This window comes from Mauremys reevesii, linkage group 22 (assembly GCF_016161935.1).
Source record: "Mauremys reevesii isolate NIE-2019 linkage group 22, ASM1616193v1, whole genome shotgun sequence".
In the NCBI taxonomy this organism is placed as follows: Eukaryota; Metazoa; Chordata; order Testudines; family Geoemydidae; genus Mauremys; species Mauremys reevesii.
This window is the reverse complement of record NC_052644.1, coordinates 20,460,092-20,477,295: the sequence shown is the minus strand read 5'-3', so window position 1 is coordinate 20,477,295 and position 17,204 is coordinate 20,460,092. Positions and strand designations below refer to the sequence as shown.

Here is a 17,204-nt window from a genome sequence, read left to right as displayed (position 1 = left end):
AACGGCGCCGGGGATAATGACCCCGTGTATCCTGTCTGTCTGCCTGAGTCTGCAGCCAGCCCAGCAGACCGGCTCAGAAGCAGGGCTTCCCCTTCACTGGGGTGCTGCCCAGTGTGGCATTAACCCTGGAACCTCTCAGTCCAGATAAACATAGTGTTAACACTTGAACCCACTGATCCATGGGGTTGACTCTGGAACCTAATGATGACCGTTGTGATGACAGCACGGTTACATCTTCCGCTGCTGAGCATTTCAGCAGGGCATGGCTCTCCCAGTGACCTCAAAGCACCCTCCCCAGCCAGAAGTCCGTTCCACTGCCATCCCCCCACTCATGATTCCTACACAGAAGTGAGCTGAAGCTGCTGAGAAATTCCCAGGACAGGGGCAGGACCCAAGTCTGGGGGTGCTGCAGGATCTGGGCCCAGCTGGTTTCACAGGGTACATGGGACCTGAGGTACATCCCCCCACACCCCCTGCCCCCACCCCAGTACAGCCCTCTGCCATTGGGAGTGAACCCCCAACCACTATTACCCAGAATCCCCTCTGCTCCTGCCCCTCCCACTAGCCCCATAGACTGTTCTGCTGTGGGTCCCTGGGTCCTTGAGAGGGAGGGGCTGGGGCAGCAGGTAATGAGATGCTCACGGCCTGGTGCTGCTTCCCAGGGGCATCGGAACCAAGCCCAGCACCGGGTCTGACCCGCCCCATCATCGCCGGGGTGAGCGCAGCGGCCACCGGCCTCCTCCTCCTCCTCCTCCTCCTGGCCTTCCTCTGCTACAGACGAACCCAAGGAGGTGAGTGTCCCGCCCAGCGAGGGAAGGGTTAAACCCGCTGCTAAGCCGGGCTGGGAAGGGGTCACGGCTTGGATGGGAGACGGGGAAGGAAACCCAGGGGGTGGGGCAGGGGCCCAGCAGGGGGCGTCTCCCCTGGCAGGGAGAGCTGGCCCCAAAGCCCCTGGGCAGCACTAGGGGGCGCTGTGCTGCAGGGGGTGTAGGCTCAATAGGGGGCCCGGGGCTGCAGGGGATGGAGGTCACCAGGGGGCGCTGTGCTGCAGGGGGTGGGTAAGGGCTCACTAGGGGGCGCTGTGCTGCAGGGGGTGGGGGCTCACTAGGGGGCGCTGTGGTGCAGGGGGCTGGACCTGTCTCTAGGGAATCCAGACTCAGCAGCTGGAGGGTGAGATGCTCCCCAGGCAGAGCGGGGGGGGGGCTCTCTCCTGGGCTCCCCATCCCGGCTGCCCTATAGGGCTGGGGGGCAGGGCTGGTAGACGGGATCTGAGTCGATTCATGGATGATTCTGCTTCATGTCTCTGCAGGGAAAGGACCAGCCCCAAAACAGACCAGGTGAGACCCCAGCTCCGCTCCCCACCCCAGATCTACCTGATACAAGACACAGGACTCCTGGGTTTTCTCTCCGGGTCTGCGAGGCGACTAGGATCTAATGGTTAGATCAGGGGGGCTGGGAGCCAGGACTCCTGGGTTCTCTGCCTGGCTCGGGATGGGGAATGGGGCCTAGTGGTTACAACAGGGGGGCTGGGAGCCAGGACTCCTGGGTTCTGTTACTAACTCTCTCTCTCTCTCTCTTTCTCCCCATAGGGAGTCCGAGCCTGCAACCACAGTCTGTAAGTCACACATGAGGGGGCAGCCATGGAGCAGGGGGGAGGGGCGGGTGTCCCCTGACAGGGTCTGTGTCCTGTGGGGGGACATGCTGATGTGGGGTGCAGCCCTGATTCACTGTGTGCTTTGGGGGTGCCCTGTTCCGTGCCTCAGTTTCCCCTGCTGCACTGTGGGGCTAGTGACCCTGCCCCACCCCAGTGTGCTGGGGGCAGGCGGGCCAGTCTGTGAACAGCTCAGATATGGGGTGGGGGGCTGATTTGGACTCAGCTCACTGGGGGTGTCTCTATTCCACAGACGCCCTCAGGGGTGAAGGGACGCAGCTGGATGTCCTGGTAAGTGCCCCCCACTCCTCGCCCCCCGCACCAATGAACCATCCAGCCTCCCTCTGCCCCACACAAGACATCTGGCCCGGCACAGGTCCCACTAGACCCATGTTCTGACGCCAGGCCCCAGACTCTGCCTGGCCCCTCCGTACCCCCTCAGGGCAGACACCGGAGCTGGGGATCAGCATCGGGGCTCCCCCCCGAGAGGGGCGGGAGACCCAGAACACAGAGAATAAAAGCCTGACCCTGCACCCCCCAACTCACCTCGACCCCCTCAAACTGTCCTCCAAACGTTTGCATTTGTCTGAGATTTGGGGAGGGTCAGCGGAATTCCGTGGGGGGCAGGTGCTGGGGGAGGGGAGATTTCCCTGATCTCTGCCCCATGGGGCTCTGTGGGCTGGAGGGGGGGCGGGGGTTGCTGGATTCCCTGGGGGTGGGGGGAAGAGCAGCTCTCGGGAGCCCCCTGCTGGACAGGACAGAGCACGTCAGAGCAACTGTGCATGGGGGACGGGGGCTGTGGGGGGCATTGCTGCCGCCTGGTGTCTGGGATCAGAACTGTCTGGTGTGCGTGTGTTGGTGTTCACACACACACACACACACACACACACACACACACACACACACACACACACACACACACACACACACACACACAGTGTCTCTCTCCCCTCCCAGCTCCAGGAGCCCGACCCCGGCACCAAGGGACTCACCTACGCCGAGCTGGACGGCCAGGCGCTGCAGGCCAAGCGGGGGGGCACGGCCCCTGCCCCCGAGCCTGTCCTGTACGCCGCCATCGATGTCAGCTAGGAGCCCCATGGGCAGAGCCCCTGGGGTGCAGGGGAGCCCCCCACCCACCCGCATAGCGTGAACCCAGGGGGAGTTATCGCAGCGACTGGGCAGGAAGCGTCGGCAACCGGGGGTAACAGAGTGATTCCCCCCCGATAATGGGCTTTGCTTATAGCCCCCCCGGAACCTCCCCCTCCAGGTGGTTCTGCCCCACCCAGCCCCACAGGTGGAGGGCCGGGGGGCTCAGCACCAGGAGGGGGAGGGGATGTGCTGAGGCAGCTGTTTGTGTTATTTTGCATCCTGTTAATCTCCAGATTTGTAATAAACACAGAACCGCAAACCAGCCCCCCCAGCACCCCGCAGCCCTCCTGTACCCGCGCCGGGAGTGTGTGTTACACCTGGGGGAGATGGGATCACTCTGGCCTGGGGCATGGGGGCTGGTATCCGGGGACCCTCGCCCAGCACTGGGATGCGACCCCTCTGGGGAGGGGTGCAGCAGCTGTTTCACCCAGAGAGTCGATGGCCGTGAGCCGGGCAGGCCCGGGGACAGAGCTGGCCGAGCGGCACGGGCAGGAGAGAAGAGAACGGCCACCCCGGAAGCAGTGTAACCTGGCGCTCCAGCCTCCCAGCCCGCATGGCGCTTCCCCACTGGGGCCCCAGGCCCTGCCACTGGGCCGAACGGGGAATCCCCACTCAATGGGAGCAGTGTGGGGGCTATGACACAGAGCAGGGCAGTCCTGGTTCCCTCCAGCAGGGGGCGGCCGGGACACACACACACACTGACATCCCCCCTGGCAGCCCCTCCCCACACTTTGGCCCTTGCAGGGGCGGGGGAGCTGCTCTAGCAAACCCATTCCCATCCCCACTCATGCACCGAGCTCACAGGCCTCAGCTCTGGGTTGCCAGGTGGCACCGACACCGAGGACCAAATAGGGGGTGGGTGGAGATCCCTCGTGGGCAGCGGGGAGGGGGGGTGATGGCAATTGGGGGGGCTCTGGGGAGCAACCAGCAGCCCCCCGACGCTCTCCCCTTCTGGCACACGGCCTTTGTTGTGATTGCTGTTTAGCATTCTGCCGTGCGCCTCCGCTAACGGCTGCTAGGAAGCCAGCGGCCTTACCGGCATCTCGGCTCTGCCAGGAACCAGCCGCTCGTAAACACCGGGGCGGCCAGAAACCCCGGGGGATCCCCCCCAACACACGACTCTGTGTGTGCAGAGGGGGTAAGTGGGCCTGGAGAGCCCCCCCCCTCCAGCATGTACACATGGCAACATACACAGCCCCACCCTCCACCAATGCACCCCAACAAGGGGCCTCTGGGGCTGGGCCTCTTTCTTGGGGTGGAAGGGGGGACGGGTGGCACCAGGGGGTGTCATGCATGGGGGGGGCGGGGGGGACGCCTGAGACCCAGCGTGAAGGCCACAGAACGGGAACAACACTGCTGGATGGGAGCCGGCGCCCCCTAGAGGGGAGAGGTCCCCCGCCCCATTCCCTGCCCCCCCCCCCGAGCCAGCCAGTCCCCACCCAGGGCCAGATGGGAGCCAGCGCCCCCTAGAGGGGACAGGCCCCGCGCCCCATTCCCTGCCCCCCTGAGCCAGCCAGTCCCTGCCCAGGGCCGGATGAGAGCCGGCGCCCCCTACAGGGGACAGGCCCCGTGACCCATTCCCCGCCCCCGTGAGCCAGCCAGTCCCCACCCAGGGCCGGATGGGGCGTCCCCTCTCACTCGCTGTCCTCAGGGGCCCTGAGTGTGTCACTGAGGCTGGGAAATGAACTGAGCTCACTGCCAACCAGCTGCAGCCAAGGGGAACCTGCCGTGGGGGTTAGGATGTGGGCAGGGTTCCTGCCCACAGTGTGGGGAAGGGAGGGGAGCTAGGAGAGAAAGGGAGAAAAGAGAAGTGGATGGAGAGGGGGGCTGGGAGCTAGGACTCCTGGGTTCTCTCCCTGGCTCTGGAAAGGCAGTGGGGCACAGTGGTTGGGAGCCAGGACTTCTGGGTTCTCTCCTCAGGTCTGGGAGGGGAGCAGGGTCTAGTGGTTTGAGCATGGTATAGTGGTCAGGGCGGGGCAGGACTCCTGGGTTCTCAGCCCAGTTCTGCTACAGCTGTGGACAAATCCATTCTCAGTGCCTCAGTTTCCCCATCTGCCCGATGGGGTGAGGGCTCCCGGCTGACCCCAGGGGAAGGCTGGTGAATTCCCAGCGAAAGGCCATGGACTGTGTTCAGGCATCCAGCCCACATCTGGGGGGCCGGCGATGGAGGGGACCCAGCGAGGGCTCAGGACCCCCAGGATCTGGCTCTGAGAACAGGCAGCAGGGGGAACTGAGCACCCAGCCAGGTGCTACTGACACCTGTCAACCATCCATCAATCCCCCTACTCCACTATAGGGCCCCGACACCCCCATGGCCACTCCCCAATACCCAGGGGTGGCCACTGAAACCTGAGTGGGGGGGGGTAGCAGGTATTCTCCCCCCAGACTCCTGGGTTCTGCAGAGGTTCCCCCAGACTCTCTCTCTGGGGGGCAGGGGACACTGTGCCTGCTGCTCTATGGGAGGTGGGGGGGATAGTGACTGGTATTTGAGGGGGTGTCCTCCCCCAGCGGGGGGCACTAGCAGGCACCCAGATTTTAAATGGTTTTTCGTTATATCCCTTGTTCAGCTCCCATCCGGCTGCAGTCCAGGGACTGGCTGGCGCAGGGGGGCAGGCAATGGGGCAGGAGGCCTCTCCCCTCTAGGGGGCGCCGGTTCAGGACCAGCCCCAGGGCAGGGACTGGCCAGCTCAGAGGGTGGGGAATGGGGCCCAGGGCCTGTCCCCTCAAGGGGGCGCCGGCTCCCATCCAGCCCTAGATCAGTAGATACCAAAAGTCCTTTCTCTTGGGTGGCTCATGTGCAAAATGAGTTTGTTGGGTCTCAGCCCCATTCCTGGGCACCCACAGTGCACAGCCCCCTCCTCCGCCAGGTGATCTAACCGAGCCCTGGATGGGCCAGGGAGACTCGCCCCATTTTGCCCCCAGCCCCGTGGGGGGGGGGGCTTCGGAGCTGAGATAAAGAGGCAAAAATGTGAAGCAGAAAGCAAGAAAAAAAGAAAGAGAAAAAGAGAGGGAGGGGGAGAAGGAGAGGGGAGAACAGGAAGGGGGGAAGCGCAGACGAAGCAGGAGGATGGGGAGGGGGAAGGAGGTGGGAGAAGGGAGTGGGGGTTGGGGAAGACAGTTGGGGGAATGGGCAGATGGAGGAGGAGAGGAAGGAGGGGAAGGAGGTGAGAAAGGAGAGCGGGGCAGAGGGGAGGGCACTGGGGAAGGGATAGATGGAGGAGGAGGGAAGGAGGTGGGAGAGGGGAGCTCGGGGCAGGGGAACTCGTGGGGAGCAGACAGAGGAGGAGGGGAAGGAGGCGGGAGAGGGGAGCTCAAGGGGAGGGCAGTGGGGAAGAAGCAGAGGGAGGAGGGGAGCAGGGCGGGGGCACAGTGTGGGGAAGGGGCAGACAGGAGGACAGGGAAGGAGGCGGGAGAAGGGAGCTCAGGGGGCAGTGGGGAAGGGGCAGATGGAGGAGGGGAAGGAGGCGGGAGAGGGAGCTCAGGGGCAGTGGGGAGGGGCAGATGGAGGAGGAGGAAGGAGGCGGGAGAAGGGAGCTCAGGGGGCAGTGGGGAAGGGGCAGATGGAGGAGGGGGAAGGAGGCGGGAGAAGGGAGCTCAGGGGCGGGGAAGGGGCAGATGGAGGAGGGGAAGGAGGCGGGAGAAGGGAGCTCAGGGGGCAGTGGGGAGGGGCAGATGGAGGAGGGAAGGAGGCGGGAGAGGGGAGCTGGGGGCAGTGGGGGAAGGGGCAGAGGAGGAGGGGGAAGGAGACGGGAGAGGGGAGCTCAGGGGGCAGTGGGGAAGGGGCAGATGGAGGAGGAGGGGAAGGAGCTGGGAGCGGGGAGCTCGGGGGGAGGGCACTGGGGGGAAGAATCAGGGGAAGGAGGCGGGAGAGGAGCGGGGCGGGGACGCGGGAGTAGGACAGCTGGGGTTGGCAGACGAAGGGGGGCTGCGCTCCGCTCCCCGCCTTCGGGAAGGTCTGTGACCGTCCCCGGTGCAGGCGTTGACGGGTTAACAGCTGGGCTGTGTGTTTCTTGGCGGGGGCGGGGGGGTTTACGGGACTCCCAGGAGGAGAGAGGGGCGAGCCAGCCCTGCCCTCCCCTCCCCCGGGTGTCCCTAGCCCCGTGCAGGCAGCGAGGGGGAGGGACCACGGCGCACATCCCCTCCCTTTTACCAACAGTGCCCTGCACACTTCCAGGAATCACCCTGAGCCGGGGGGCGGGGAGAGGGTTTACCCAGCCCCGCCTGCCAATCAGAGCCCAGCCAGCCGGCCCCCAGCACCCCCTCTGGCCAATGGGATGGGGATGGGGCCCATTCACAAAAATAAATATGAGACCCCCAGGATACACCCCCCCTCCCCAGTCCGGCCAGGGGAGACTCTGGCCCGGTGTCAATTTCAGGCTGAGCTGGGGGTGTGTGAAATTGACGAGATTAGGGGCCGGGCTGGCGAGGGGGGGGACCTTTCCTGTACCGCCCCCCCCCCTCCAGCCCCACAACTCCCAATGCATCCAAGCCTCCTGCTTGTGCAAAAGGGAAAGTGGTTTTTCCTCCTTCCCTCTGCGGTGCCTGCAGCGGCTTCCCGGCAGCTGCCCGCTCCAGGGGCCCTGCTTCCCCCCCCCCCGGCCGGAGATTGGGGGCCCGGCTGCCTGGCCAGGATGTACCCCCCAAGGGGGAGGCTTTCCTGTGACTTGGGGGAGGGGAGCTGATTTGCTCCGTTTCCCTCCCCCCTCTGCCCTGCGAGGACTCCGGGAGTAGCCTTCCCAGCACGCCAGAGTGAGTCTACACGGGCTGCTTGCAAAATCGCCTCAATCCGGACTGGTTGGGGGTCAGAAAGGGGTGAGTTACAACGGGGGATTATTTCATGGGGCAGGGGGAGCCGCCATGGGCAAACACCCACCAAAACTACAACCAGGGGAGTTTGCAAATAGATGGGGGGGGCTGGACCTAGGGCAGCCCTGGCTCAGCTGCCCCCCAATTTGCCCCGCTGACCCCCGCCCCCCCCCCCGTCACCCACGAAGCACAGCAGCTGGCGAGACAATGGGACTTTCGAGCACTTTTAGCAACACCCAGCTCCTGCTCCAGGAGTGGGGGGCCGTTAACGAGGATAACAACCACCTGGTTGATTTTAAGGAAGATCTTTGCAATGACTCTTCTCAAAGGATTCTTTGGATTTTTTTTTCTCCAGATGTTTTTTTAGGTGTCATTTTTGTTCTCTCCACCTCCCCCCCCCCCCCCTTGGACCGTCATGATTTCTTATTTCTCTCTTTGACACATTTTGAATTCGGCCATTCCTTTAATTGTTACTGTCCCACTGACTTAGGGTCAGTTACAGCTTGGGGGTTGTTTTTTAACATCGGTTTTAGGTTAGTTATTTGGGGTCAGTTTCCAGGTTGGTTTGGGGTGGGGGGTTAACATTGATTTTAGGTTAGTTATTTGGGGTCAGTTTCCAGGTTGGTTTGGGGGTGGGGGGTTAACATTGATTTTAGGTTAGTTATTTGGGGTCAGTTTCCAGGTTGGTTTGGGGGGGGGTTAACATTGATTTTAGGTTAGTTATTTGGGGTCAGTTTCCAGGTTGGTTTTGGGGGGGGGGGGTACCAGTGATTTTAGGTTAGTTATTTGGGGTCAGTTTCCAGGTTGGGTTGGGGGGGGCTTTTGACATTGGTTTTAGGTTAGTTATTTGGGGTCAGTTTCTGGGTTGGTTTTGGGGGGCGCGTTAACATTGGTTTCAGGTTAGTTATTTGGGGTCAGTTTCCAGGTTGGGTTGGGGGGGTAACATTGGTTTTGGATTAGTTATTTCGAGCTATGGGGGACCAGATGTCTCAATTTTATAAGGTCCATGCCGATATTCAGGGCTTTGTCTAATATCCAGGGGCGGCTCTAGGAATTTCGCCACCCCAAGCACAGCGGCACGCCGCGGGGGGTGCTCTGGCGGTCGCCGGTCCCGCGGCTCGGTGGACCTCCGCAGGCGTGTCTGTGGAGGGTCCGCTGGTCCCGCGGAGCCGGTGGAGCATCCGCAGGGTCGCCGGCAGGAGGTCCACCGGAGCCGCGGGACCAGCGGACCCTCCACAGACACGCCTGCGGGAGGTCCACCGGAGCCGCCTGCCACCCTCCCGGAGACAGGCAGAGCGCTCCCCACGGCATGCCGCCCCAAGCACGCGCTTGGCGCGCTGGGGTCTGGAGCCGGCCCTGCTAATATCCCCACCTATTACCTTCCGCCCCATCCCGGTTTTTCATACTTGCTAGTTGGGGGTCAGTTGACAGGTTGGGTTTTTGGACATTTTCGTGTGGTAACTTGGGTTCAAACTGGGATGCCCGGGCCGCGGGGGCCCGTCACACTGGCTCTGGACCCCCAGTACTTCCAAAGAAGTGACGCACGCGAGCGCGTTTCGCTGCAAGCGATGGGACAGATCCGAGCGGGTGCAGAAATCCGTGCCAGGCTCTGGGCCTTGAGCCGGGAGGGTCTGTGTGAGCCTTAGTACAAGGGTTCCCAGAACTGGGCTCAGATTTCACGTAGCACGATGCAGATCGGGCCCTTCGTTACTTTAATAGGTTCAGGTTTTTTATAAGAGTTTGGTTTAAAAAAAATATCTCGGCTGGATTTCTTCTCTTTTAGGACCAACCAGAAGAGTTCCTGTTCCCCCGGAGCTGGAGGTTTGTTCCAGCCTCGGGGTTTCCTGGAGGAAGTTGGAGCAGGGAGTGAATTTGGCGCAGCCTTAAAATGTTTGTTCCCCTTCCCCCCCCCCGCCCTCCACACACACAGACAAAGCAGGATTCGCTCCCTGTTCTCTGGGGCACCTGGGCTGGGGCAGGGACAGGCTAAGATCAGAAGAGTTTGTGGTGTGTGTGTGTGTGTGTGTGTGTGTGTGTGTACATCTTGTGTGGGGAGGAATGTGGGTGTGTTTGTTTTGTGTGGGGAGGAGTATGCCTGTGTGTATGTGTGTACATTTTGTGTGAGGAGGATTGTGTGTGTGGTGCACATTTTGTGTGGGGAGGAGTGTGTGTGTGGTGTGTACATCTTGTGAGGGGAGGATTGTGTGTGGGGTGTGTACATTTTGTGTGAGGAGGATCGTGTGTGTGTGCATGTGTACATCTTGAGTGGGGAGGGGAGGATTGTGTGTATACATTTTGTGTGGGGAGGATTGAGTGGGTGTGTGTACATTTTGTGTATATATGTTATGAATATGTTTGCATATTTTGTTGGTGTGAATGTATACATGTTTTGTCCATGAGTGTGTTCCACACACACACTCTCTCTGTGTATATTGTGTGTGTGTTTATGCCTCTTATGCTTTGTGTGTAGTGTACACAGAGACAAACCAGACACACAGGAGATATATATTTGTCTTTGTGTTTACCATATCAGTGTGCATTTGTGTGTTATACGTGTGTAAGAGGGTGCATGTGTATGGGTTGTTGTGAATGCTTGTGTTTGCATGGGTGTGTTTTCAGTGTGTGTGTATAATTATATGGAATAATATGTTGTGTTTGTAGATCTGCAATGAGGTTTCTGATGAGTGTGTTATAAGTGTGTGAATGTGGTGGTGGTATGGTTTTGTGCGCATATTTTGTGGGTGTGTCTTAAGTGTATGGTGTGTATACAAACACACACAGTGCAGGACTCATCCCCTCCAGCATGGGGCGGCAGGGAAATACACACACACACACACACACACACACACACACACACACAGCGCAGGGCTCATCCCCTCCAGCATGGGGCGGTAGGGATGGACACACACACACACACACACACACAGAGCGCACAGGGCTCATCCCTGCCAGCATGGGGTGGCAGGGACACACACATACACACCCCATAGATTTGTAGGTATGTTCTCCTGTGGGGTGTGATTATGTGTGTGTATCTACATAACTTAGTGTGTGTATCGCTGGTGTGCAGAGGTGTTTCTGGGAGTGTGTGTTTACAATTGTGTGTGGGTGTGTGTATAACTGTATGGGGTGCAGTTTGCTGTGTGTTGATGACTGACTGCTGAGTGACGTTTTTCTGTGTGTGGGGGGGGGGATGTTGTAGGTGACTCTAAGGGTACGTGACTGTATGTACGTGTGTGTCTGAGCCTGCTTGTGTGCACCTGTGTCGCTGTGTGTGTGTGTGTGTGTGTGTGTGTGTCAGTGATTTGTGTGTGTGAGAGGCTGTATCTCCAGCACTCAATATGGGTGGCTGATTGTGTGTGTGTGTGTCTGTACACACACCCCTCTACAACTGGAGGTGATTCCAATCTTAGAGTGGTTAGAGAGGGGGGGCGGCTGGGAGCCAGGACTCCTGGGTTCTCTCCCCAGCTCTGGGAGAGGAGTGGGGTCTAGTAGCTAGAGCAGGGGGGGTTGGGAGCCAGGAGTCCTGGGTTCTCTCACCAGCTGTGGGAGAGGAGTGGGGTCTAGTAGCTAGAGCAGGGGGGGTTGGGAGCCAGGACTCCTGGGTTCTCTCCCCAGCCCCAGGGTCATTAGGTCGTGAAGAGCATTAATAGCCGGTGTTGGATTCTGTGTGAGAACTGCCCGGTATCGGAATCGATCAGTCGCCTGCCCTGAGCTGCCCCTCGCTCCCGACCCGCAGCCCCAGGCTCCCCACAATGACCCCCCCTTCTCTCCACAGATGATCCCGCGGGAGGGACCCCGGTGACCAGGAGGACTCAGCAGGGAGCGGGGGGAGGAGAATCCGGCCTGGGCAGCGCGATGGTCCCGCTGTGCTGGCCCTGCCTGCACTGCTGCCCGTACCCCCCGGCGGCCATGAGCGGGCCCCCCGCCCCCTCCTACCACTACCGCAGCTTCTGCGGGGACTTCGAGCGGGTGGAGACGGCGCTGGAGCGGCTGGAGGCCAGCGGCTTCTACTGGGGCAGCCTGTCGGGGGCGGAGGCCAAGCGGCTGCTGAGCCCCCACCCGCCGGGGGCTTTCCTCGTCCGTGACTCCTCCGACCACCGGCACCTCTTCACCCTCAGCCTCCGCACCGGGGCCGGCATCACCAACCTGCGCATCCAGCAGCAGGGAGCCGCCTTCCACCTGGAGACCCAGCCGGGGGCCCCCTGCCCGCCCGCCTTCGCCTGCGTGGTGCAGCTGGTGGAGCACTACCTGGGGCGGGCCGGGCACCCGGGGGGCCCCTGCTACCTGGAGGCCCAGGGGAGCCGCCCCGAGCCCCTGGCGCTCGCCCGCCCGCTGCGCTGCAAGGTGGCCTCGCTGCAGGAGCTGTGCCGGCGGGCCGTGCGGGCCAGCGTCCGGGCGGGGACCGAGGGGCCCGATCTGGAGGGGCTGCCCGTGCCCCGGGCCCTACGCAACTCCCTGCGCTGCTAGGGGGCCCTGCCCCAGGCCCTACAGAACTGTCTGCGCAGAGGGAGGGGAGAGGAGCAAGGGGGGGGGCCCACTTCCGCTCAGGATCCCCCCAATGCTCGTGGGAGGCAGTGGGGTGTAGAGGGAGCCCCCCCGGTAACTTAGGCCTTCTCAGCACACCTGGGGGAGGGGAGGAAACGGCAGAGTGGGACCCCCTCTAGGACACCCCAGGGTTTTCCCGCACAGTGGGAGGAAGATCGGGGAAGGGGTCTTTACCCCCTGCCCTATGGAAAACCCAGCACCGCAGGGCGGGGAGAGACGGGGGAGGGGAGCAGATTGGCCCCAGCCCCATGGCAGCTCCAGAGTGTGGGGGAGATGGGACTGGAGGGGGCTCTTCAGGCCAGGGTAAGAACCGGGAGGGAGACACAGGAATTGGTTGGGGCTGGAAGCCAGGACTCCTGGGTTCCCTCTCCAGCTCTGGGGAGTGGGATCTAGTGAGGGGGTTGAAAGCCAGGACTCCTGGGTTCTCTCCGCAGCTCTGGGAAGGGCATTGGGTCTAGATCCCAACTATTCCCAGGGGAGCCAGATTGGACCGCGGCCGCTTGCCGGGGCTCCCACCTCATCCCCTGGAGGGCGCCACACCAACCGCATGGACCTCATCTCCCGCCAGAAGCACTCGTGGCCGTTACCAGCAGCCGGGCTGCATGTGGCGGGGGGGTGGGTCTTGTACCGCTGCATCGGGATGGAATAAACCTGTCTGCTGCATCCTGCCTCCCACCACTGCTTTGGGGGGTGCCTGGGACCTGGGGCCCCTCAAAGCACCCACGAATCAGAGCCAGCACCCCCTGAAGGGAAAAGCCCCATCTCCCCTGAGCCAGGCAAGACCCAGGCCTGGTCCCCCATTCCCTGCCAGCTGGCGGAGGTTGAGGGATCCTCCTGTCAACAACTTCCCCCCCTCCCCCGTCCCACCCCAGAAGCTGCTGCATCTAGCCGTGACCCCAGCCTGACCCCCTTCCGCGCCCAGCCGTTCCCGTAAGGCTCTTGGCACCACGAACGCTGACTCGGGGGAGCAAAGTTACTGAAAACAGCCTCAGCGGTTCAGAAAAAACCCAGCTGCTTCCGCCGCTCCGGCTTTCGCTTCCCCCAGCGGCCGGGTTCAGGGGCACCCGCTGCACTTTGCCATCACAGCCCCAGGCTGCTCCCCCACCCCTGGCACCCAGCTCAGCCCCAGCCTTTTACCCTCATTTCCCAGCAGGGGCCGGCCCTGGACCCGCCTCTCTCGTGGGTGGGGCTCCCCCAGCTGATCCAGCACCAGGGGTCACAGTGCCAGGGGCTGTGGGCAGGTCTCTGCCCCCATCCCCTCATAAAGCCACCGTCCAGCCAGCTGCTGGCTGCCCCACATTTGCTGCTCCAGCAGGCAGGGGCCAGAGCCCCCTTCTCAGCCTGGGGGGATTCGGGGACGAGCCAAGAGCAGCCCTACCTAGTTAGAACAAAGGTTCATTCGCCCCAGCAGGAATGAACAGACCAAGGAATCACCCCCCCAATCCCTCCCCCGTGCCCACTGCCAGCTTCCAGGAGAGGGGAGGGGAGCTCAGGGCAGCCTGGCACCCCCAAGAGCCATGAGGCAGGAAACAGACGAGGCCAGGCTGGGCAAGCAGGGAAGAGGGTCCCACCTCAGGCCACTCAGAGAACAGGCCCTTTCCCTCCCCTCAAGGCCCCCAGAGCCATGGCACCCCCCCCCCACGTGACAAGAGGGAGCAGAGAAATCCCCACTGCCCCCAGGCTTGGCTGAGACAGCATCAGGGCAGAGCAGGAGGGGGGCTAGGACCCAGGGGACCGTGGGGGGAGGGCAAGGCAGAGAGGAGTATCCCACCCAAATGCCCCTCTCTAACCCCAGAACCCAGCCCCCTTTGCCCAGTTCCAGCCCATGGCAAACAAGCCAAACTCCTCCCCCAGCAGCCATGTGTCTGTTGAGCTGGGGGACAGTTTTCTAGAGCTGATGCTGCTGTTCAAACTGCTCCATGGCGGGAAGGGGACGAAGCCCTGAGCTGGGCCCCATAGCCCCTGTGACAGCTCCCAGCTACTGTCCCTTACTACCCCTCCCTGGGAGTCACCTCCACCCATCAGCATCAGCCAGCCCCTGATCAGGGTCAATCCTCCAGCCCTCCACCCCCACCGTGGAAACAGGCAGCAGGCCTGCGGTGGTTTTATTTCCAAGGGCCAGTGCTGCCTGCAGGCCAGCGGGGGAAGGGCAAGCAGCAGGCAGGACGGGGCTCATTTCCAGCCACAGGGAGCTGGGGAACTACCTGCTGCAGGGTGCATGGCCCAGCAGACGCTGACACCAGGTGCACGGCTGCCTCCCGCTCACAGCCCAGAGCACCCCCCTCTGGTGAGGCACAAAACTCAGAGCATTTGCTGCCAGGCCGGGGTACAGCAGCCCTGACACCCCAATGGCAGGACCCCGCTAATAGGCCAATCCACCCAGTTCAGCTCCACTCCAAACTGGTTTATTGATACAGCAGTGCAGGCTGCCCAGCAGGGGGAGCTGCCAGGGCCTTTAATCCTCCTCTTCCTCATCCGCCCCGCCGGCGCCGCCCTGCCCCTTCTTGGCGTTCTTCCTCTTGACTCGGCCAGGTCGGCCGCCCCCGTAGGGCGAGCGCAGCGAGAAGTCGATGTGCTTCTGCGAGTCCAGGCGCACGATGAAGGACGGGATGTTCACGACCTGCTTCCGCACCCTGGGGAAGGGGAGAGGGGTGAGGGCAGGCACGGGAAGCCACCTACCCACAGTGCTCTGGGGCAACAGGATCCAGATCAGAATTTAACATGCAACCCCTGGGGCAGATGCCCCACCCCTTTGCCATCTTGTAGCTCCTCCCAGAGACTCCCCAGAGCCAGCTGCACATCAGCTGCTCCTGGATACCAGAGTCCCATCCCATCTCTTCCCCACACCCCCAGCCAGCTCCTGCTGGATTCACACCCGGTACCAGAGTCATCCAAAGAAAAGGGGTGACCTCTGGATTGATGCTAGGGGAGCTGAGATCAAAACCCAGCCCTGCCCCCATTGCAAAAAAGAGGAGTGACTCCAGATTGACACCAGGGGAGCAGAGATCAGAACCAGGTCCCACTGAACCAAGCTCCATTTCCAGGTAGCCCTGGGATCCAATCCCCGTTTGCAGGGAGCAGCCGGTGGCTCGTTACCTGTGCAGCAGCCCCGAGCGCAGGGGGCTGGTGGGACGGCCTGGCCCTTCGCAAGGTGTACGGCTCTGCCGCAGTGAGCCTTGCCGACACGGGCAGCCCTACCGCCCGCTAGCCGGAGCGCAGGGTTGGACCGACCAGGGGGCTCCCCAGGCCGGAGCCTGCCCCACTGGGCAGGGGGCTCCACGCACCTCACAGGCTCATCCAGGAGGGCTACACAACACAGCGAGAGCAAAGCTTTAGGCACAGGGAGGGAAGGAGCAACGGCCAAACTCCCCATGTCCTTGGGCTCAGCTTTGACCCTGCTGAAGACGCAGGGCAGTCACCAAGAACGGGGCCACTGACCTGCCTGCCACACGGCCCCTCCCCACCCGGTCCCACCCTGTGTAACCCAGCAAACCCTCCTCCCCTCCCTCAGCCAGGGAGAGAACCCAGGAGTCCCGACACCCCCCCCACAGCGGCACGTGCCCTACCGGATGTGCCTCTGGCGGATCAGCACCCGGGCGTGGTGGATGGACTTGGCCAGGCCCAGCTTGAAGACCTGGGTCTGGAGGCGCCGCTCCAGGAAATCCTCGATCTTCAGGCCCAGGATATAATCCAGCTTCATCTTGCCCTCGTCCAGCACCCCGATGCGCACCAGCCGGCGCAGCAGGGCATTGCCTGGGGGGTGTCGGTGAGACGGGGGTTAGACCCAGGGACCCTGCCTCTTCCCCTCCCAAGAGCTTCAGACAGCTGCTGGGACCAACTCCCAGCACCCCCCCACCATGCCCCCCCCCCCACCCCCTGCCCCCCTACCATCAAAGAGGCGTTTGGGGTCCTTCTCGTCCAGCGTGAGCAGCTCACGGGCCGCCTTGCGGATCTTGGCCAGGGTGAACTTCACCCGCCAAACCTCGCGCTTGTTCCGCAGCCCGTACTCGCCTGGGGAGGAGCAGGGCTGTTACCAACAGGGACAACAGGCAGCCACCTCTGGGGTGGGGCACGGGGGCGGGTTATATGGGGACCCTTCACTGGGCACTGAGATTCGACCTGGGGCCTGGTTATACGGGGACCGCTCACTGGGCACTGAGATGCGGCACCTCTGGGGTGGGGTGCGGGAGCTGGTTATACGGGGACTCCCTGCCCAGCGCCAGGATGCGGTTCAGGACTGTATCCCACTGACTAGAGGCAGCAGGTTTAACACTGCCTGGACTAATGGAGTTAAATCCCCTAAAGATCAGAAAATAATCCTTGGGCCATTCATGCTGTGTCTAACAAAGCAAGCTGCATATGGTGGCACAGCGCCCCCTAGTGCCAGCCCTGACTGCCAGGGACAGCGCCCCCTGCTGAACCCCCCCCCCCCCCCCGCAGCCCAGCACCCCCTAATGCTGCCCTAGGGCCAGCCCTGACAGGGGAGATCGCCCTTGCCCCACCCCCTGCTGAGCCCCAACCAGGCACCAGCGTGAGCCCCCGGCCTGCCCCCCAAACTCACCAATGAGCTTCAGCTCCTGGTCGAGGCGGGATTTCTCAAAGGGGCGCCGAGGGGTGACATAGGTCTTCCGGCACACCCAGCTCCTGGCAACGGGCATCCGGGCCGAGGCTGTGGGCTCGGGCCCTGGGGGGAGAGGCAGAGGGAAGGAGCTAGGAAGAGACAGGACAATACGGCTCCATCCTCACCTGCCCCCAACCAAAGCACATGGGGCCTTGGTCCTCCAGCTGCCACCACACAAACCCAGGGCACAGCTTATCCTGGGGGGGCCCCGGGCTGTGAACTGGGGTCAGACAGGTGCTCCCTGTCTAAGCCCCCAGGATCACCCCCCAATCATCTCCCATCAGGCCACGGCGCCAGCATCCTGCACCCACTCACGCTGTTCTCAACAGGTGTCTCTGCCACGCTGCTAGCGCCCACAAAGCCGCCTTCAGAGACCTCAGCTGCCCTGGCGTGGGGTGCGCTCAGGCCACAGCCAGCGGGGGCCCCTGG

The 17,204-nt window shown here is 62.5% G+C and overlaps 2 protein-coding genes and 1 long non-coding RNA gene across 5 annotated transcripts; 2 read left to right on the top strand and 1 right to left on the bottom strand.

The window, feature by feature from the left end:
• The first annotated feature begins 640 nt into the window (after window positions 1–640).
• LOC120388392 lies at window positions 641–2,927 on the top strand. The gene is made up of 5 exons (XR_005590552.1): window positions 641–791; window positions 1,310–1,337; window positions 1,590–1,615; window positions 1,905–1,942; window positions 2,609–2,927. It is a non-coding gene; the product is annotated as an uncharacterized LOC120388392 (long non-coding RNA).
• Window positions 2,928–7,140: 4,213 nt separating this feature from the next.
• Window positions 7,141–12,814, top strand: LOC120388363 (suppressor of cytokine signaling 3-like). Of its 3 annotated transcripts, none has more exons than XM_039510160.1 (3): window positions 7,141–7,612; window positions 9,390–9,427; window positions 11,385–12,814. In XM_039510160.1, the coding sequence occupies exon 3, from the start codon at window positions 11,465–11,467 to the stop codon at window positions 12,074–12,076; it is 612 nt and encodes a 203-aa protein (XP_039366094.1). In that variant the 5' UTR covers window positions 7,141–7,612; window positions 9,390–9,427; window positions 11,385–11,464; the 3' UTR covers window positions 12,077–12,814. The 3 variants fall into 3 exon arrangements, with proteins under 3 accessions (XP_039366094.1, XP_039366093.1, XP_039366095.1); XM_039510159.1 differs by having other exon boundaries at window positions 9,390–9,496; XM_039510161.1 differs by lacking the exon at window positions 9,390–9,427.
• Window positions 12,815–14,537: 1,723 nt separating this feature from the next.
• LOC120388390 (40S ribosomal protein S9-like) lies at window positions 14,538–16,834 on the bottom strand. Its single transcript, XM_039510206.1, has 4 exons — window positions 16,716–16,834; window positions 16,043–16,165; window positions 15,721–15,907; window positions 14,538–14,787 (listed from the first exon to the last, which is right to left on the bottom strand). Exons 1-4 carry the CDS (start codon window positions 16,810–16,812, stop codon window positions 14,610–14,612), a joined length of 585 nt encoding a protein of 194 aa, XP_039366140.1. The 5' UTR covers window positions 16,813–16,834; the 3' UTR covers window positions 14,538–14,609.
• Window positions 16,835–17,204: the final 370 nt, after the last annotated feature.